This window comes from Lygodium microphyllum, chromosome 3, assembly GCF_053477565.2.
Source record: "Lygodium microphyllum isolate KBCC chromosome 3, Lygodium_microphyllum_v1.1.10, whole genome shotgun sequence".
Taxonomy (NCBI): Eukaryota; Viridiplantae; Streptophyta; class Polypodiopsida; order Schizaeales; family Lygodiaceae; genus Lygodium; species Lygodium microphyllum.
The window spans coordinates 188,770,454-188,792,418 of record NC_141137.1 but is presented as its reverse complement, the minus strand read 5'-3'; the positions used below and the strand labels follow the sequence as shown (position 1 = coordinate 188,792,418).

At 41.4% G+C, this 21,965-nt stretch overlaps 1 protein-coding gene across 5 annotated transcripts in view; it reads left to right on the top strand.

Annotated features, from left to right (window-relative positions):
* LOC148039325 (U3 small nucleolar RNA-associated-like protein) overlaps positions 1-21,007 on the top strand; it is a 33,114-nt gene extending 12,107 nt beyond the window's left edge. The window contains exons 3-7 of one of the 5 annotated variants that reach the window (XR_015690406.1): positions 15,608-16,057; positions 18,201-18,373; positions 19,261-19,444; positions 19,556-19,761; positions 20,677-21,007. Coding sequence is in view for 2 of the 5 variants with exons in the window: in XM_087675215.1 (XP_087531341.1) it covers positions 15,608-16,057; positions 18,201-18,373; positions 19,261-19,444; positions 19,556-19,666 (918 nt within the window). In the remaining 3 variants the exon portion in view is untranslated. Of the gene's footprint in view, positions 1-15,607; positions 16,058-18,200; positions 18,374-19,260; positions 19,445-19,530; positions 20,425-20,676 lie in introns of those variants that run through there. The other 4 variants (XR_015690405.1, XR_015690404.1, XM_087675215.1 and 1 more) reach the window with 4 other exon arrangements.
* Positions 21,008-21,965: the final 958 nt, after the last annotated feature.

Below are 21,965 nucleotides of genomic sequence, written 5' to 3'. Positions count from 1 at the left end.
ACATGTGAGGTGTAACTAGGTTTAGAGTAAATTTACGAGCTTGGGATTGGAGGGAATCACAAGATGTCAAAGGCAAAAGTTGCTATAAGTTATACCGTACAAGTACTTGGTTGTATCTGGTGCCCATTGTTGGCCTAGGTTATTCATTTGGCCATAAGTATCAATTGATGATACTAGAGAAGTGGCGTTTAATAGTATCTAATGCCAATCTGATGGTCAAAGATGGCGCAGAGACACTCGAGAATGGAAGTTGCCTAGCCAATTTAATTATTGGCCAGTCAGATTATTTTTTTGGGCATCGAAATAATTATTAGATTAATTTTCAATATTTAAAGATTTAAAATTAATATTTAATTATGGATCATGTTGAAAAAACCATTTGGGAAGGTTGCCACTTGTCAAAAATGCCCATGCAAGCCTGAAAGATGTCTTTAGAGGTTGGAGAGAGGTATTTCAGTGCATTTGGCCTGCAACAGAGAGGGAGGAGATACTGCAGGTTTGATTTGCAACCAGTGGAGGACCTTAGAGGCAGCAAGGGATAGGAGAAGACTAATCAACAATAGATGACAGCATCTATAGGCTGTTGAGAGAGGGTAGTAGTAGTAAATGACTGATTTTCTTCAGTTCTTTGCATCTACAAGTTGTTGAGATAGAGCAACAGTAGGAAATGGCTGATTTCCTTTAGTTCTTTGCATAAAAAGTCTGAATTTTCTCTCTCCTCAACATTCTCTCTCATCTCCTAGCGTTTCTATAGCCTTGCTCCGAAGATTACAACGTTGAGATCACTAGAGGCTGAGAAATTTCAGATTTCTCTGTTGTAAACCCTAATTTGTAGCAAAAATTAGGGTTTAACAACAGCCTCGGGAAGCATATTAGAATTTGGAAGCTCCAAGACTTGGATTCAACAGGATTGAAGTTGTTTTTAGTCAAATTCAGGTGGAAGGACCAACAAATCAGTGAATTTGGGGCATTTTCCATCTCCGTCATGTCAGAAGTGGAGCAGTAATGGAAGCGTTAATATATACTGTAATAAACTGTTGAAACACAATACAAAAGAGAAAGGAAAAGAAAGAACACTGAAGAACACAATATAGATGAGAACTTAGATGTATGCTCGGGAAATGGCATCCATATATCCAACACGTGATAGTCGCATACAACTGTGAGTCACTGGCTGCGTGGGCATTGGCACTGGCTTCTCTCTCCACGAAGTCTCCACATTTGTGATGACAGATGAATCACTGAGAGAGGAGGAGCCTGAATATATAGGATAAAAATATGTCCTCAATATGATCAGGTTGGCCAGCAATAAATGATCAATATGACCATAAATACAAATAAAAATGCCTAAATATCCTAAATAATGTCCCTAGCCTCTGTATGCACAGACTCACACATGAGTTGACATATCTACTAACGCCCTCTCTCAAATCATGGGTGATCTGATACAATACAATGGTACAATGAGAATGAATCATAAACCATATGTTACGTTAATAAACACAACACTTTAGGGGAAACAACATGAGAGATGACCGTCCGGGGGGGCCTTGGGCGCCCGTATGGTGTTCAAGGGAGCTTAGGAAGAAAGTGAGTTAAATTAGCATAACTTATTAGATATTGACGGTTGGCAGGAAAAGACATGTGTTGTTGTTTTTGGTTCCTTCTAGCATCTTCTTAAGCGAGGCTGGGTGGCGAATTAAGGGATCTCTCGTATCTTGTGCTTCCGTATTGTGACACTAGCTTGGTTGGCATCAAGTAACTTCTCACTCTATTTATGTTTGTATGATGGCTTAAGAACACGCTTATCCTTTAGCCGTAGAAAGACTTTGTAATTGCGAGGTACCGTTTTGAGCCTAATATATATGGGTGTTATTTTGTGAAATAACTTGAATTTCGAATCACTTACTTGCTTTAACTACTTATGTGATGGACGTGGGAGTATTAATTCTCGTTCCATGGGCTTTTGAGGAATGAGAGAAACTTCTCAAATTCCATGAAAGAGTTTCGGGAGCCAGGATGTATACTAGTTACATATGACTAAGTGGAGTGGCACAAGATTTGCCTTTGGGCTTGGGTGAAGATATTTTTTAATTCACATAACAATTTGCTTCTCGTATTGACGAATTAGATTAGATGCCAACCAATAACCGTGTCTGGAAACAATGATTAATAGACATTGGTACTGTCACTACAGAGCAAGCCTTGGATTGGAGATCTAGTGGTGTAATATTAAGAGGTTGTGCGACACAAAGACATCGATTGTGATACGGAAAAAGTTTCTATTGGGTAACAGTTTTGTCTGACCCTATTCAAGCACGCTTTGATTGTAAAGGCTTAGTGTGATGCCTTGATAATAACGTCTATTTAGATGAAGGCTAGGGCGAGCCGAAGAAAGGACAGCACAGGCAAATGTGTATAAGCTCAGTAAAGCATGACTAGAACTAGGCTATGGCTATCTTAGAGAAGTCGGTCTAATGGACTGTGAACGGATTCGCCTTTAGTCTCTGGGCACGTCGAAACCGCATAGGTTCACCAAGGTGGAGCACAGTCTGCCGAAATCTGAATAGAGTAGATGCTATTGACGAAACATGACAAGCCTATATCCATATAGATGTCCTATGTATAAGGTTAAATACATTACGAGATATGGGTACAGCTAGTGTCACAATACGGAAGCACAAGATACGAGAGATCCCTTAATTTGCCACCTAGCCTCGCTTAAGAAGATGCTGGAAGGAACCAAAAACAACAACATGTGTCTATTCCTGCCAGCCGTCAACATCTAGTAAGTTATGCTAATTTAACTCACTTTCTTTCTAAGCTCCCTTGAACACCGTACGAGTGCCCAAGGCCCCCCCGGTCAGTCATCTCTCGTGTTGTTTCCCCTAAAGTGTCACGTTTATTAACATAATATGCACAAGATACGAGAGATCCCTTAATTCGCCATCCAGCCTCGCTTAAGAAGATGTCGGAAGGAACCAAAAACAACAACACGTGTCTTTTCCTGCGAGCCGTCAATATCTAGTAAGTTATGCTAATTTAACTCACTTTCTTTCTAAGCTCCCTTGAACATCGTACGGGCGTCCAAGGCCCCCCCGGACGGTCATCTCTCGTGTTGTTTCCCCTAAAGTGTCGCGTTTATTAACATAACATTTCCTTCCCCTTAAGAATCGGTTTCGTCCTCGAAAACAATACTTGGAAGGTCTAACTGTAAATTGGGAAACCTTTTTCTTATAGTACTCACTCGCTCCCATGTTGAGCTTTCTTCTGAACAATCTTTCCATTTTACCAGACATTCTTGATAAATAGTATGCCTTGTTCGTCTATTACGAACATTTAAAATTCTTTTTGGTTCATGTGAAACAGATTGGTCACTAAATAGCTCCTCAATCTTATCATTTAAGAGTAGATTATCCATATCACCTAGCTTCTTTCTTAGCTTACTTACATGAAAAACTGAATGTGTTTTACTACCTGTTGGGATATAAAGGCCCGGTGATCTCCGTGTATATAATACATGCACATTGTACATGTGAATGTATCCTTTATGTGCCCTAAGTATAAATACATTTTATTCTTCGTGTACCAACACATTGTTGGTACACTCTTATCGTCTCGGACTTTCACTTTGCTCACACTCTCTCCAGTTGTCACACTAATACACTCACTCTTGCTCGATCTAAAACTCTCTCAGCTGTGTCCTTCCAGTTCCAATAGCTGGTATCAAAGCTTAAGGTTCTGTGTACGCTTCCAACTCGAACGCGACCTTTAGCAGGCGAGCGACAGGCAGAGTCGATTGGTAGCAGACGTGAAGACAGGTTGTCGGGAATGTGGACCAACCAAGTGCTTGCTACTGTGCATGGTGAAGACGTGAGGTGACTGACGTGTTTGGCAAGGAGACGCCGTGTTGCGACGGAGGGGGCCATCATGGAGAACTGTCGCAGGGCGTGAGACGCGCGTGGAACGGACGCCAGCCGGTTGTTAGTAACGTGACGGTCAACAGACCCCATTTGTTTTTTTAAAAAATAATATTTTTTCCTTCAATCTCTTTAATTACCACTTGCCTTGGCGGGTGTTCACACACTAGAGGCACAGTTTCAAAATCTGTGCAAATCGGGCCATAAAATTTGGGGCTTTTCCCAAATTTGGCATCATTCATGCTTGTCAGTGACTTTTGAGTCAGAAATTGCAGACATCGCGAGCGGTGACCTCAATTAAATTCGGGATTTTGCAAATTTTGTTGAAATTTTGCATTTTTGGGTAAAATTTCATGATATCAGATCCCATAAATTTGGGGCTTTTCATGTATTGGCAAAGCTTTACTCAGCTGGGTCAGATTGACTGACATTCATGCAATTTTGGACTTGAAATTTTGGGGATTTGCGCAGAATTTGGTAAATTTCTGCATCTTTTGCCCGTGCAGTGGCTAGTTGATGTATAAACAGCAGAGATTTATTTCTGGTTGAAGAAAAACAGCAGGGTATTTTGCTGGTTCAGTTTGTGCTTCTGCAGATTAGTGCATTTACTCTTGTGTTCGTGATAAAATGGCTGCAACTTCTTCTAGTTCAGACATCAAGAGTTTGATGGAGATCAAATGGTTTGATGGTCATGGCTTTGACCTTTGGAAAGACCATATGCAGGGCATTTTGTTCCTGAAGGATTGTGAGGATGCTTTGCAAGAAGATAAACCCGCACTAATGTCTGATGCAGGTTGGGCCAGAGTGAATAAAAAGGCTGTGGCTTACATAAATATGGGTGTCACTGATGACATTCTGACAGACATTAAGGGTTTAGACACAGGTTATGCAATATGGGAGAAGCTGAAGACTACTTATGAGATCACCACACCTGTTAATCAGGTGCATTTAATGCGTAAGTTGGTGGATATGCGACTGGATGAGTCAAAGCCTGCAGCTAAGCACTTGAGTGCATTTACAGGGATTCTAAATCAACTCAAAGATGCAAACTTGGACTTTGATGATAAGTTGAGGGTGATCTTTTTGATCATGACATTGCCGGACTCGTGGGAAACCTTGGTGGTTTCACTCAGCAATAACCCCAATCTCTCATATGATGGGGTGAGGGGTTCTATCTTGAATGAAGAAATTAGATGTATGTCTAGTGGAGAAGGCAGCAACTCAGCTTATAATGTAAGAAGCAGGGCTGAAAAGAAAAATGCATATGCAGGGCAGAGAAACAAGAGCAAGAGCAAAGGAAAGGATAAGAGTGACATTACTTGCTATCATTGTGGTCGGAAGGGCCACAAGAAACCTGATTGCAGTTACTATAAGAAGGAACAAGAGAGAAAGAAGAATGCAGGAGATAAAAAGAAGAAAGAAGAAAAGAGAGATGCATTGGAGACATCCAAAGGCAAAGAAAAGGCCAATGTGGCCTCTAGTGTGGTCATAGAGGAGCTTTCGGATACAGAGGCTGATGTATTATGTGTAGTTGATTATGATGCCCTTGTATGTCACATGCAGGATATGCAGATTACCAAGGTTGATGTGATTGATGCTCTCTTGTCAATTGATGATGGTGTCACTCAGACTTGGATTGTAGACTTTAGTGCCTTGTTCCATGTAACTCCTTGCTTGGAGTGTTTTGCTATGTTCAATGCAGGCAGTTATGAAAAGGTGTACCTTGGAAATAACCATGCTTGCAGCATTGATGGGATTGGCACCGTACACTTGTCTTTAGACAATGGTCAAGAGCTTGTGTTGAAAGATGTTAGATATGTGCCTGGCATTAAAAAGAGTTTACTATTTGTTGGTTAGCATGACTTGCATGGCTACACCACACTGTTTGGTGGTGGTTTGTGGAAAGTAAAAAAGGGTCCATGCTGATTGCAAAAGGAACCAGGAAGGACACATTGTATTGTTTGCATTGTAAAGCCTTGAATGGCAAGTTTCTTGCAGTTGCTGAAATTTGCAGCCACTTGGAGTTATGGCATAAGAGATTAGGCCATATGAGCCAAAAAGGACTTGATGTTCTTACCTCTTTGAAGAGGGTTGATGGAAAAGGCTCTAAACTTGATTTTTGTAATGTGTGTCAGTTTGGAAAGCAAATAAAAAATTCCTTTTACTTTGGTCTCTCGTAAGTCCAATGTCTTGGACTTAGTGCATTCTGATGTATATAGTATGCTCGTGAAATCATTGGGTGGTGCTGCATATTTTATCTCCTTTATAGATGACTGTTCCAAGAAGATTTGGGTATACTTGCTGAAAAAGAAAAGTGATGTGTTTGTTGTTTTTAAAACTTTTCATGCATTTGTGACCACTCAGACAGGTAGAAAGCTGAAATGCTTGAGAACTGATAATGGGGGTGAGTTCACATCGACTGAATTCAAGTCCTTTTGTGACTTGCATGGTATTAAGAGGGAGCTTACAGCCCCTTACAACCCTTCTTCAAATGGGGTGGCTGAAAGATATAACATGACTTTATGTGAAAGAGTGCAGTGCATGCTGTCCACTGCTAATCTCCCTCATGCATTTTGGGGGGAGGCAGTCAAAACCGCGGTTCACATTTGCAACCGCTCTCCAAATAGGTCCTTAAATAATGGCATCCCTGAGGAGGTTTGGTTTGGCAAATCGGCCTCATATGACCATTTACGTATATTTGGCTGTGATGCTTTTGTACATGTTAGGGATGAGCTGAGGAACAAACTTGACCCAAAATCCACCAAAGGCATTTTCATGGGCTATGGTGATGAGGGTGAATTTGGCTATAGAGTGTGGTTACCTCAGTCCAAGAAAATTATTCGTAGCCGTAATGTTGTGTTTAATGAGGCAAAATTGCTGAAAGGCTCTTTAGCCTCTAATGAAGATTCGAAAAAGGTGAAATTTCAGAGTTTGCAGCCACCCATAACTTCAGAAAATGAGCCTCAAGGTGCTGTACCACAGGCTGAAATTGATGATGAGCCGGTTATTTTTGAGCCAGATGATGATGGACAGCAAATAGAAGCACAAGGAGGTCATGGACAGCAAGATAGGCTTGCTAATTATGAAAATGTAGGTGCTGGAAATGAAAATGAAGGTGCTATACAGCATGAATAGCATGCTGAAAATGGTTTACAGCAACAAATGAATGCTGAAAATAATATACCGCCTGATGTAAACCCAATTCCTAAAAATGTTGATCATTGGGTACGCAGGTCTACACACGTAAGAAGGCAACCACATAGGTTTGACCCCTCCTTGCATTATGTGATGCTTACAGATGAGGGTGAGCCTCTTACATACAAAGAGGCCAGGTCATGTGAGTTCAGCAGTAAGTGGGAGCTAGCTATGCAAGAAGAGATTAAATCTCTATATGCAAATGATACTTGGGATCTTGTGTCATTACCAAAGGGAAGGAAGCCACTTCCAAACAAATGGGTGTACATAGTCAAGACAGTTGATGGGAAACCCAAGTACAAGGCAAGGCTAGTTGCCAAAGGTTATGCACAAAAGGAAGGGATTGACTTCCAAGAGGTCTTCTCACCTGTTGTGAAGATGACAAGTTTATGTGTGCTTTTTGCTCTTACTGCTGTTTTGGATTTAGAGCTGTATCAAATGGATGTAAAAACAACTTTCTTGCATGGTGACATTGATGAGGAAATCTACATGAAACAGCCGAAGGGCTTTGTAGTTCCTGGAAAAGAGCAGATGGTGTATAAGCTAAAACGCAGCCTGTATGGGCTGAAGCAAGCACCACGGCAATGGTAGAAAAAGTTTGATACTTTTATGCTATCTCATGAGTTTACATGCAGCTATGCAGATCATTGCTTGTACACGAAAAAGGATACAGATGGCAGCCCCATAATACTTGTTTTGTATGTGGATGATATGTTACTAGCTAGCAAAAGAAAAACTAGCTTGGATGCTCTAAAAAATCAGCTGAAATCAGCTTTCTCCATGAAAGATTTGGGGAATGCATAGCATATTTTGGGATGAGGATTCGTAGAGATAGAATGCAGAAATTGTTGTTTTTATCTCAATAAAAGTACATTGGAAAGGTACTGGACAGATTTAACATGGCTAAAGCTAAGCCTTTTGGGGTACCCTTACCTCCTTATCTCAAGCTTAGCAAAGCCAACAGCCCGAAAGATGACGTGGAAGCAAATGCTATGAAGGGAGTTCCTTATGCATCAGCTTGTGGCTCTCTTATGTATGCTATGGTTGCTACTCGTCTAGACATTGCTCATGCAGTGGGAGTTGTTAGCAGGTTTATGTCAAATCCTGGCAAAGCACATTGGGAGATTGTCAAGTGTATTCTTCGATATCTTAAGGGTACACAAAGAAAAAGTATTTGCTATGGGCAGGGTGCACTTAGTTTGCAGGGTTATTGTGATGCAGACATGGCAGATGACTTGGACACTCGTAGGTCCACCAGTGGGTATGTCTTTACAGTTGCTGGTGGGGCTGTTTCTTGGTGTTCCAGGTTGCAAAACATTGTTGCACTAAGTACCACTGAAGCTGAATACATATCGCCTACTGAAGCTTCTAAGGAAGCTATATGGTTGAGGAGACTTGCAGATGATCTCATCATGTCTATGAGTACTACAGTTTTGGGATGTGATAGCCAGAGTGCAGTGTATTTGGCTAAGAATGCCATGTATCGTTCACGCACAAAGCATATAGATGTGCGATATCACTTCATTAGACAGATTCTGTAAGATGGTCAAATCACATTGACCAAGATTAAAACACAAGATAACCCTGCAGATGTTCTCACTAAAAGTCTAAGCAAAGCTCAGCACGAGCATTGCATTCGACTAGTGGGAGTTGGTTAGCTAGACTTTTATATCGGACCTTTAAGTGGGAGGTTGTTGGGATATAAAGGCCCGGTGACCTCCGTGTATATAGTACACGCACATTGTACATGTGAACATACCCTTTACGTGCCCTAAGTATAAATACATTTTATTCTTTGTGTACCAACACATTGTTGGTACACTCTTATCGTCTCGGACTTTCACTCTGCTCACACTCTCTCCAGCCATCACACTCATACGATCACTCTTGCTCGATCTAAAACTCAAGGGTCTTAGGTGAACTCCTTTTCACTTTCTTTTACAAGCCTTATTTAGTCCCCTTATAAATCCTCGTCTTTTGAAATTCATCTATTACTTCCAATTTGAGGATTATCTCACGATACTCCTCGAGATATGTTAGCAAAGGTCTTCCCTTTTGTCTGACAAAATCCCAATCTTTCCAATTTCTTTCCATTTCATTTTCAGGAAGGAATTCTTTCAAAAAGACTGATTCAAATTGAGCCCAAGTTTTAGGTATTTTATTTGCCTTCTTTAAAGTTCTCTACCATTTATATGCCTTTGGTCCCAAGGTTAAATTGGCCTCCAGCGCTTGAAGATGTGGTGGAATATTCTTTAATTTGTGCAAATTCTCCCATTTTTGGAGGAAGTTAAAGATAGTGTCTTTGTTTCTATATTTTTCCTCCCCATGAAACTGAGGGGGTTTCATATCTTTTGACACTGGGTTATCCCTCAGCTTTTGGTGGGGTTCCCTTGGGTCTTGCTTAGTCACATCTACATCTTTCGATGAAGATGGAAGATCTGAGGTCTCTACCTTATCTTTATCCCTTTCTAGTAATAAGGCTAATTGGGATTTAATTTCGGTGAGTGCTTGAGTTAGCAACTCCATTTGAACCCCTTGTCCTTGCACACAAGCAATTAAATCATCAAATTGCCCTCGCGTAGCAAAAATTTCTTCCCAGTGTTCTTCTTGCATTTCGGTTTCATGGGGATTCACCATAGGGTGGTCCTCGGAACTAGAGCCTTCCGTTGCCCTCTCTCTCTTTCCCCTCCATCTATGTTGAAAACTAGAGTTGCAGCATTGGAATGTGTGCACAAGAGGAAGAAGAGAGCTCAAAGTACAAGAATGAAATCTTGCTTACTAAGTTGCTTAGAGTACAACTTGGGTACACTCTCCCACAATTGATAGTGACCCTTAGGCTGTTTATATAGCCTTTGCCAAGCTAGGGTTAGGGTTTCCCCTGCCCCTAGGGCTATTCACACTCATCTGCCCTTATACTCCCTTGCTTACAGTGGGTTCCTATGCTTGCCTTCTAACACCCCCCCTCAATGCCAGGGTGGCATTGGATTACAAAGCATGTAAGAGGTTCCCCCCCCTTTTTGGGTTGCCTTTATAAATCAGGCTTACAAGGTTGTTTTAGGCAAATGATTTAAATAGTCAAAACAGTCGATCTTCAGATGTATTGGAGGCATAGTTGGCCACTAATTCTTTGGGTATATCAGGAGTGTTGGGGCATTTACTAGTGATATGCCCTGTCTTCTTGCACTTGCTACATTTCATCTTCTCGGGATACTTCTTCCAGCAGTTGTTTACAAGATGTCCTTTTTTCTTACAGAAAGAACATCTAGTGAGAACTGTATGAACCAATACTTGATCACGAGAATGTGAAGTTGCCTGATTGTTGCTGCTTTCTTTGTGGTTCCTCTTTTCTTCATCCAAACAGGATTGAATGGTACTTGCCAAAGTAGGATCTGGAATGTTGGTGAGAGTGGTTACAAGAGTAGGAAACACCTATTTTACAGCTTTTAGGAGAATAGCAATAGCATCTTCTTCATGTATTGGAGCTTGTACAGAGGCAAGGTGTGCCATAAGTCCCTTCATATGAGAAATGAATTTCCCAAATCTTCTCCTGAACGATATTCCAAGCTAAAGAATTCAATTTTAAGGAAGATTTTAGTATTTTTGCCAGTGGCTCCATAGAGCTTTCAAGCTCATCCCATTTTTCTTTAGCAGTGTTTAGTTGATCAACATGATGAATCAGGGATTCATCTAAGTGTAACATTATGATTGCTTGAGCACGTTGGTCATCCTCTATATCAACCAGATTTGCAGAGTTTACAGCTCTACTGCCTTGAATGAGAGGCCAATACCCTCTCTCCATCATTTTGTATTTTATAAGTACCTGCCATGGGTGGAAATCTTTGCCATCAAACTTTCGAATTTGAGGACGGACATCAGCATATGTTGTGGTCATTGGGAAGGTCTTACCACTTGTTAGGACAAGGGCAATGTCTAGTCCCTTACAAACTTTCCACTGAATGCGGAAGCAAATTAGACAATTTGAAATCAAAGTTGCAATGAAGAGAAAGGGTGAAAATCATATAAATGTAATATTTCAAAGTATGACTGTGGTGGTCCTTTCTTATGTGCAAACTTCTTCCGAGGTTTAATAGTCTTTTTAGGTTTTAATGAAGTAAACCTAGACTGGACTTCAGGCTCCTCCTTGTGGTATGGCTTAGTGGAGGAAGCTTGTGTTGGACAAGGTTGGTCTATGATCTCAATGCTTGTTGCTGATGATTCCGAGGAGAGTACAATGACACTCATGCTTTTGATTTCATTGACCAGTGTACTTGAGACAAAGTCACTCACGGTATGCAGTACACTTCTAGTGTATAATGGTCTATGTGTTAATTGTACACATAACCTTATTACAATATACGAAGAGGAATAAAAGAACTCACTGGATTTTAGTGAATGCCCAGCAAGCAAATAACCTGATGATTCATGATTAGTGTTTAGAAAACACCATTGTCAAGCTTAGTGGAGTGCTTGAATGGAACCCGGTTGGAAGTCGGCTTCCCAATGCTTAGTGATGTCCATTGAGCATGCCCAAGAGCTTTAGAATCTGGAATAGGCTTCAGAGACTCTGCTTCAGTGATTAGAATCACTGTTAATGAAGCTCAGAATGAAAAAGTGACAAAATGTCAAGCTTGGAGCTTGTTGGCTATGGCTGCCCAAAAAAACACAATTAGGGTTTGGTAGAGATGTCTCTCTGTGAGAGGAATTTCGAGGAACCCTTTTAGCTGAGGATAGCCCACTTGGGGGCTATCAAAGCCCCAAGATAGCTGCAGGGATTGCGTCGCTTGCTGTGTGTACAGCAGCCCGAATTCCGCGCTGTCAGAAATTGTGCCTGTTTCTGGGAACCACGCAATGCTGCCCACGCCGTCGACTAATCCTGAGGTCTATCGTGCCAGGCTGGTTCACCTTGGGATAGGCAAGAAGTCCCTAGAAGAAATCAGAGGGAGATATGGCCTCCTTTGTCCTCCCCAAGTCCTCCAATGGAGGTAGGTTGCAGGCAGCTATGGAGGAAAGAAGGATAAGATGAAGGAGGTAGAGGCTCATGTGCACTTAGTGCTAGCTGAGGCTGAGAGAAGCTGAGGAGATCAGAGATGGCTCTGATACCATGTTGAAAACCGGAGTTGCAGCATTGGAATGTGTGCACAAGAGGGAGAAGAGAGCTCAAAGTACAAGAATGAAATCTTGCTTACTAAGTTGCTTAGAGTACAACTTGGGTACACTCTCCCACAATCGATAGTAACCCTTAGGTTGTTTATATAGCCTTTGCCAAGCTAGGGTTAGGGTTTCCCTTGCCACTTGGGCTATTTACACTCATCTGCCCTTATACTCCCTTGCTTACAGTGGGTTCCTATGCCTGCCTTCTAACAATCTATACACTAGAATTGGAAAGAAATTATAAGAAATTTAGAGATAAAGGTGGAACACTTCCCTGTATTTTGTCCGCTAGATTTTGTTTACAACACATTGGAATTTTGCCTTATTCCTAATTGCAAAATCGCAAAAACCTGTCCCCCTTTTCACCATGTTGGACAAATAACCCTTTCGGGTCTGCAAGTTACCGGAGAATTTATAGGTGGCAGATATCACCAGCCACGTGTACTAAAATGTGGGCCAAGCTCGCACATGGCCCTTAGTATTATGATACCGAACAGTTGGGTGGATGTCGACGGCTAGGTAAATGTCAACGGCTGAAGGATAAACCGCGCTGAGTAGACGTCGACGGCTGAAGAGTGAACCGCGTAAGTACTTGGATGCGGCCCTTAATAGCAGTCGGGCTGGAGATGGCCTTTAGTAATGATGCCCTCTAGAAATCGTTGGTAGATCTCGATGGCTCTGATACCAGTGTCACAATACAGAAGCACAAGATACGAGAGATCCCTTAATTTGCCTCCCAACCTCTCTTAAGAAGATGCCAGAAGGAACAAAAAACAACAACACGTGTCTTTTCCTGCCAGCCGTCAATATCTAGTAAGTTATGCTAATTTAACTCCATACAACATAGAACCACCAAGTAGAACCATGGATACCCAAGCAGTGGATGATCAAGCGACCACCAAGGTGCCTCGGAGAGAACTTGATGTCGATGTTGATTGTACCAGCTCCTGAAAATAGAGAAGATCGTACCATATTTCTATGTCGGTCCCAATGTCTCTTAGTAGCATACATGACTATCTTGTTAAAAATGCCTTTGAAACATATGTGACCATGGATTCCCTGTTGTTGGCCGGACCACCAAAGTGTCCCCTCATGTGAGCTCATGATTAGAAACCAAGCTCGCTCTTTGTCAATGAAACAACCCATCATGAACCTGGATGCCAATCCTAGCTCCAGGATTTAAACTTGCTAGACTTCGGTCAATGCGTCAGGAAAGTCCCTCTTTGGATCCTGTGCATCTGTATAGATGTATAGATAAGGTGCAACTGCCTCATCTCACCATCCTCTCACACTCTCTCTTTGGCACTGGAGAGTCGTGAGGGATGTCCTCATCACCACCACTAGAAAGCAGCTGAGGAAGGGGCCATCAATCCCTTTCCGCGATCCTCCAAAGAAGCCGATCCTTTTTGCGCCTTGAACTTCACCTTGGTTGGAGATCCGAGTCAGAATCTGCGGCAGATGATGACTCATTAGAGGAGTCCACATCCAGCTTCGTCTTCTGCACCTTTTTCTGCTTGGAAGATGCTAACTCTTTGCAGTCCTTCCATAAATGACATTTCTTTTCATAGTGGTAATACTAGGTCTTCGACTTCTTCTTCTTCAAACCCCTCTCCGAAGCTGCAAGAGTCTCACGAGAACCTGATGAAAGCCTTCCTTGTAACCGCAATGATGCCTCATGCTCAAGCAGCATGGAGGTCATATGTGTAAAACTGACAGGAGTCGATGATGTCTGCGCCCTCAAAGCATTCACCACTCCACCGAACACCGGAGGGAGTTTGGAGAGTACGCGTCCAATAAGATGAGTCTTTGGAAGGGCAGATTGCATTTGTCGAAACTACTCTTGGATTTGGGTCACATGAAGTAGAAAAGACTGGATAGTATCTTTGGCCTCAAACAGAATTTGCTGGAGTTGTCCATAAAGAGTAACTGCCCTCATGGTGGAAGGTGCCGCGTACAGCAACTGCAACTTCATCCATACTTCAGAAGATATCTTGCAGGAGGTAATTGCCGGTAGGACTTCTTCGGAAATACACCGAAGCAAGGCCAAGTAATCACGGGCATCGTCCAAATCCCATGTAAGCACCGCTTCCTCATGGTTGTCTTCATCAAAATCAGCTGGAATTGGAGAAGGCCGTTGAGGACGTTCAATAGTGCCGCAAACCACGTACCATAACCACTTTTGCATAGACTGTAAAAAATGAGAGTTCACATGTAGTATTCACCAAAATCTGACCAAAACAAGAAATTTGCTGCGAAAAGTCAAAAAATTAGCCAGAAACTGCTTGAAACAGCAAAAACAACCTGATAATGTAGTTGCCCAGTCAGGAGAAGATGTAGAAACACCAAAATGCAAGCTGGAACTGGCACACAGGCAAGAGAGGGGCTAATGCAGGCGGTATGGATGTTGACGTAAGCAAAAACGCAGGCGAAACAGGTCGCATGGTTGGAGCAGCAGTCGCCTGACCAGCAACGGCAGGAGCATAGAACTTGAAATTTGATACCATGTCAGAAGTGGAGCAGTAATGGAAGCGTAAAGATATGCCGTGATAAGCTGCTGAAACACAAGACAAAAGAGAAAGGAAAAGAAAGAACATTGTAGAACACAATATAGATGAGAACTCAGATTTAGGCTTAGGAAATGGAATCCATACATCTAACACGAGACAATCACATACCATAGTGAGTCACTGGCTTCTCTCTCCACGGAGTCTCCACATGTGTGATGGCAGATGAATCACCGAGTGACGAGGAGCAGCTTGAATATATAGGATAAAAAAATGTCCTCAATATGATGAGGTCGGCCAGCAATAAATGCTCAATATGACCATAAAATGATACAAAAAAATGCCAAAATATCCTAAATATGCAGACTCACACATGAGCTGACATATTTGCTAATACATCAAAGTGGGTGAATGCCAATTGATTGCCTGAATCAAGGGGCAAACCGGATTGAAGACTTCTTGGTCATTTTGGACAGCAAGGGGAGTTGGAAGACCGAAAGGGATTGGGAGAATTCCATTGTACATCAACTTCTTCTTTAATTAAGTTAAAGAAATACCGAAAGGGGCACCAGTTTTGGGGCCAACAGGGTGTTCATTGTCCAAGATTGTAAGTTAATTTGCATTTCTCAATTTTGTAATAAATGTTACTGTTGTAACTAAGTTGTAATCAAGGAATTACCACCCATCCACAAAAGGAAGGTTGGTTTCACAGTGTTTATTGATAAAAGGTTATTACTTGGCTTTGGGTGATTACATCTTCATTGCTTTTGTGCATGCTTTAATGTGCCCTTGATTGATAAAACTTTTTGACCTACTAGTGTTCTGTTCTGTTTGCAGGTTTATGAAAATGCATTGAATTTAATACCATCTGCCGAAATGTATGAGTATTACACTAAGTTTTTGGAGGATTTTCTTCTTTCAAAATGCCAAGAACTGCAAGAAAACAGCAACTTACTAGATAATCCTGATAAAGAGAGTTATTCAATAGCAATCACTTTGTTGGAGTTGTTTAAGAGAGCAAATGAAAGTGGTGTTGTAAGTCCATACTTAGCTGAACATCATCTGACTCTTCTACTGAGGTTGCGAAAAGTGGATGCAGCAAGGCTTTTACTAGAAGAATTATTGTCTGGCTGTTTGAAAGATTGTCCAAGGTTATGGGCTTTGAGGATCATGTTAGAAATGAAAAGGGACATAATTGCTGAGTCAAAGTTAGGCAAGATTGCTGGGTTCGTTGAACAAAGTCTGCAATGGATACCTCTTACAGAAGGGAGAGATATTTGGCATATGGTATACAGAACCTGCCTTAACAATATCAAGTTGATTTGCTATTTTTCCTGGCTTACATTTAATCTTCTTTTTTGAAGACTCATTTGTGGAATGCTTTGATTGAATGCTTGTGTAGTGGTTGGGGCCAGGTTTAATAAAAATATAGTCTTTTTGGTGGAATTTTATGCAGTGTGGAGCTGTCTTTTTTCGCTGTGTGTTGCAGCCATTCACTGTACAGTTAGGAGTGCTGTAGGCAGTCTATTTGTACCTTGTAGTCTTTGAGATTGACACCACTATCTTGTTGTGAGCCTCAATCAAGAAGACTAGTATGTCATTTAGTCTTTGGAACTCACTTGGAAATGTGTGCCAAACAATCAAAGTCTTAGTGCAGAGTAATTTATGTCAGGCACTTGACCTTGGCCAAGTTTGACAACCGTTAAGAAATGTTTAGGAAGTTTGATTCTCAGTAATGTAGTGAGGTAAACCATGCTTTTAGGAAATTTGATTCTCAGCCATTTGAGCTCTTAGCAAGATCAGTTCTCAACCCTTGCCATTGATTGTGTGGTCTACCAGTTACATTTCAAGTTGACCATTAGTTTACACATGCTTGCTACCCTGATTTTGCACACTGTAAGTGTGGTGTGAGGTCCTGAATTTAGGTCTGTAATGGAGAAGTGTACCTGCCTAGTATATGGTTCTTAGATGTGCTTTCGCTGATGGAAGTGAATATGGTCAGCTTGTTAATGATCTGTTTGTGACAAGTTGGCCTGAGGTCAGTCGAGGCCTGCATTTTGCATTCCAGACTGCATTGGGGTGGTAACATCATGGTTGGTGATCAGTGATCTGGAGTGGTTTTTGTACCCAAATTTTGCCAGGTCTGGGTGCAAGCCATAGCTGCATTGTATGCTTTACGAATTTAGTGGAATTTGGCAAGCTGTGAGTACTCTCTTGCTGATTAGTCATGTGTGTAGCTTAATCTCTGTTATAATCAAATCCAGTATACTATCAATTGTTCCACCGTCATAGAACAAGTGCATGCGTGCAAATGCGGGATCTATGCATGTGTGAGCATGAGATGTCAGCTTATTTTGTATCTGTGTGAAGGGGAGTATTAGAGGTAAATTACGTATTAACATTTTAGAAAATTTGAAAAAGAGAAATCCCTCATTAACTGTCTGTTCTGAGGGGACGAGTGGGATGTTGGGGCCAACTATGAGTGGTGTGACATGGGAGTAATTGTGTGATATTTTCATTGATGAGAGCTGATTGCCAGCATCCTTGCTTGGTACATTTAGAAATGAGACATGCCTTGTAATAGACACTCTTCCTAGAAAGAGGCGAGTGTGGGAGGTGCCTATTCCCGATGCTTATTTCATTCATTATTTGGGATTCTTGTACTGTATTTTATCTTAGTGATGTTTATTACTTGGGGGGTTTTAGTAGAAAATGGTTACTGAGGGTTACTGTTTCATCAACATGGTATACAAAATGGCAAGACCTTTGGACCCATACAATTTGCAAGTTTAGCACTAATGCTTCTAACCCACAGTTGGAGTAAATATCCCTATTGCATGAAGTTAAGGTTCTTTGCATAGCTAGAGACAAACTTGAACAGTAAGTTAAGGTTCTTCAGGTACTTCTCAGGTGTGCTCGCTACCTCTTATATGTTGACATGTAATGTGCCTATCACATTTATCAGGGCTATTGTCTCTCTTTAAACCTCATGCATGATGCATGCAAGAGATGTTCATGTATTCCTTTTGCAGTTCATTTTACTGTAGTTTGATTGCACTTTCTCACTCTACATTTCCTTCCTAGAATGTTCCTTGGATCTTGATCACATTTATCAGGGCTATTGTCTCTCTTTAAACCTCTTGCATGATGCATGCAAGAGATGTTCGTGTATTCCTTTTGCAGTTCATTTTACTGTAGTTTGATTGCACTTTCTCACTCTCCATTTCCTTCCTAGAATGTTCCTTGGATCTTGATCTTGAGGTTACCTAAGACAATACAGGCTATTTCTTTTTCCTCTTTTTGTCCTGATTTTTGTAAAGGGCTTGGTTTCAGAGGGTAGTGGTGAGCAGGAGGTGGGGCCAAGGGAAGGAGGCAGATAGTGACTCGAGAGAGATCCTGATCTGTTGACTGTATCTGATTGCCTCTCCAGGTCTTGGAATATTTTTCTGGACAGTCCAGTTTCTATGGTCGCATTGTGGACATGTTTATCTACAAATTAGCAGCCTCTGGTACAGAGAACACAGATGCAGAGCTTGCATGCTCCCTTATCGACTGGGTTCTGCATGGCCAAGGAGTTGACGAAATGCGGAAAGTTTACAAAAAGTGAGATTGTATTCTGGTCTCTTGCTTCAACTCTGTTAAGTTGGTGGCTGTCACGTCTCTGTTCTTTTTGAATGCACTTCATCTTTTTGCATAAAATAAAGCAGACAATTACTTGTTGACCCTTTTCTCTAGGACTCATTGTAGCTCATTTACGTAGTTCACCACACTTGACTAGTGAGATTAAAGTGAGTTGATGCACTTTTCATATGAATGGTCCATGCTAAGCAGGTCAAATGTTTTGGTGAACGCCCATGATAATATCATCAAGTCACAATTTTCATGTGAATGGTCTCTGCAAAAACTTTTTATGAGAAGGATTGTAAAGGATACTGTGATTCACTTTGCTAACAGTTGTATCTAAAAAACCTTGGTGGTCTGGTTAGGTTGCTTACATGCTTGCAAGGGGTGTGGCTATTTTGAACTAAGCCAGAGCATGACTCATTCTTTTCCCCACCTGTGTCTGAAAAGATGAGACTGCCGGAAGGTACAGAAGCCTGGAGGAACAATGAGACTATCTGTAGTTAGACTAAATATATTTTCCTCTCTTCTGTTTGTAGTTTTGGATGCACAATTGCACTAGAGAGCAGTCTATTAGTTCAACTGAAGCGAATGATTACAAAATCTGGTATGTGCTGGGTGTCTAGGTTAGACATGATCCTTGTGCTGGGCTCCTAGGTTAGGGATGATATTTATGTAGATTATGGCAGTGATCTTCTGCTTTGTATGTTTATGTTGTACTATACAGTCAGGTGATTAATATAGATACGACAGGAACAAATATCTCAGTTCACAAGCTTCTTACACGCAGATGAACCTGCACCACATGAATCACTTCTAGCTCAGCTGGTTGTCTTTTAAAATCTAAATTTGATGTCTATTTTTGGTAGGATTTTGACCCTTCCTGGATCAAGCTTAGAGTTCTGCAAGCACTGCATAAACATTGAATCTCGGATGGTTGCACTTGGATGCAAGGATGCTCTGCAACACATGAGAAATGTCTTTAAATATGCAGTGGACAAGTATAGCCAAGATGCCAAACTATGGTTGGAGTACTGGTCTCAAGAGATCGAGGTGAATGCTGAGATGTTTAGTGTATTGTTTTTGTGTGGTCGAATGAAGTCACAAGGCTGGTTTATATGCTCTTATTCCATGAATAGTCTTTATGTTGTGGTCATCCTGCAGTTTGGCAATCTTGATGCAGCTGGGGATATTTATTGGTGTGCTAAGAAGACGTTAGATGATCCCTCACTGTTTATCGAGGGTCACCAACGGTTACTCTCAAAAGAACAATAAAGGACTGGAGGCATCTGTTATTCCATACATGTTGTGAAGACTCGATTTATTTTGACATCAAGTACTGGAGGTTTAGCCTGGATCTGTTCACAAAGGTAGGCAGGCAAGAAAGCATCAAACTAATAACAAATTCTGTGTATGTGCTTGTCTTCTATCTTTATCCCATCTGGGATTTTGCAGCACAGTGCACCCGCCGTGTGCGCTTGACAAAGGGGACTAATATTGGAATGTGATATCTTCCGAGACTGGCCAGAACTGGAAATGTGGGGCGGGATTTGTTGAGTCTGAGGCTTCCTCTGGTGTTACAATGCCTGCTTTTAGAAATCCGAGTATAAAGGCCACATTGCTAGCAGAACTGTTACTGCAAAATGCTTCGGAGGTTGCAATTATATGAAGCTATAGTCATCAGCCTGGTCAAGGGCTAATGTGTGAAAATTGGGGCACATTTCTGCGAAATTTTTTTCAACCGCTTGGCTCATTTTTGAAGAGGAGTAGAGAGGAGTCTGAATTCAGTACACGAAGCTGTCTTGTGTCTCGAATTAATTCCACCCATCTTTTGATGCCTGTTAAACTTTCCCTCCAATTTGATTTTGTACCACAGAAATTTGGGTGCGCGCGTATGTATTCTAAAGCTGGGTAAGGGCAATGCTTGCTCCCGGAGTCATGCATACTGGGGATCCCAACAATGCTTTGCTTAACACTTTCCTGAGTATGAGCTTAGATTTGCGACTTTAAATTAATAATAATTTTACATTTCATAGTTGCGTGGGACAGGAAATGAGATGGGGGTGAGCCGGACTCGTTATTCTGTGTGCTATATAGCCTCACATGATGGGACAGAGATTCTGATCAGGAAGAAAGTAGCCTCACATGGGACAGAGATTGGATCAGGAAGAAAGTACCATTCCGTGCGGCTACGCTATGCTATTTTTGTTGTTTCAAAGCGTTAAGTTTAGCGATGTCACCTTCTAATATCTATTTCATTTGTTATGATTTGTATCACATTTCAGGGTGGGAGCTAGAAGAGTGCGGACTTAAATAGCAGGATCGTAACTTGCAGATTGGGCATTATCCCTAGTGCAGAATATATGCCAGAAAGAGTTGCCGCAATTGGTTTTTCGCCTTGTTTACTAATCCACAAGATGTAATGAGTTGCTAAATGCATAGGAACTCTACACAAAGCTTTAAAACAGGGAGCCTACTAACTCTCTATACCATTTCTTGGAAAGTGAATAGCAAGCTTTTGGGGTCCATAGAAAGATTCAACAGATAATGCCCTCGTGCCATTTGCAAGAGAGCAGGTTCTCTCAAGTCACCACTGTTTATAGCCTCACATCAATCACACACACACACACACACACACACACGCACGCACGCACGCACGCACGCACGCACGCACATCCATTTTATGGCTGGCAAAGGTTAGGCCATTTCGTCTCTGGAACTTTCAATCTTCTCCAAGTCCAATGCACTTTGAAATGAAAAGAATTAAAAAATGACCTTAGTTGAACATTTAAATCATTTATCATTACAAGGTCATTAATTTCTTCACTTATCTTTGGTTCTATTGTGTTATACTATTTCTTATCACTCTAATGGATGGATATGGATAGCTCGAGATTGAGACACAACAATAGATACACATCTAAGGATGCATGAAATTTTCAGCTATGTTATGTCACAAAGAGGTAGAGATTGAGGACAACTTTATCTATATGTAATATATATTATGAGATTAGGAGTTTTTAGCGCCCTTTCGAGGAGTTTGGGGCTCTTTGTAGGGTGATGGAGTACCGGGTTCAAAGATGTAGCTTTGAACACATAGAAGCTTTTGATAAGCAAGACAAAGATCAAGGTAGAGCTAGAGAGCTAACAGGTTCTTACAAGTTACTTCAACACTAGCTCTAGAGCTAGCATGCTAGACATATTACCATACCATTCATGAGTCAAGAGGGGTTGTAGCAAACTAGGTGGTCACACTCCATAGAGCATGATGCCCATAACTACATTGTTATCCTTGGCATGCTTACCTTGGGTAGATTCGAGCCATCATTGCTTGCCATCAAAGATGGGTACCAGACTTGTATTTGATCACCCCATGATGGACATTCTTGCTTTGAGGAGAGAACAAAGTTTTTAGAGGGTCCTATTGATTTGGTTGGGATACGATGTGTCAACTGAAGGTTTGAGAGAGCATTTTGTACATGATGGTAGGCTATATTTATAGTCCTTAGGATTTTAAACATTAGTATTGTTGTTTTTCATTTTCATTATTCTTGAGTAGAGACATGGTGAGATG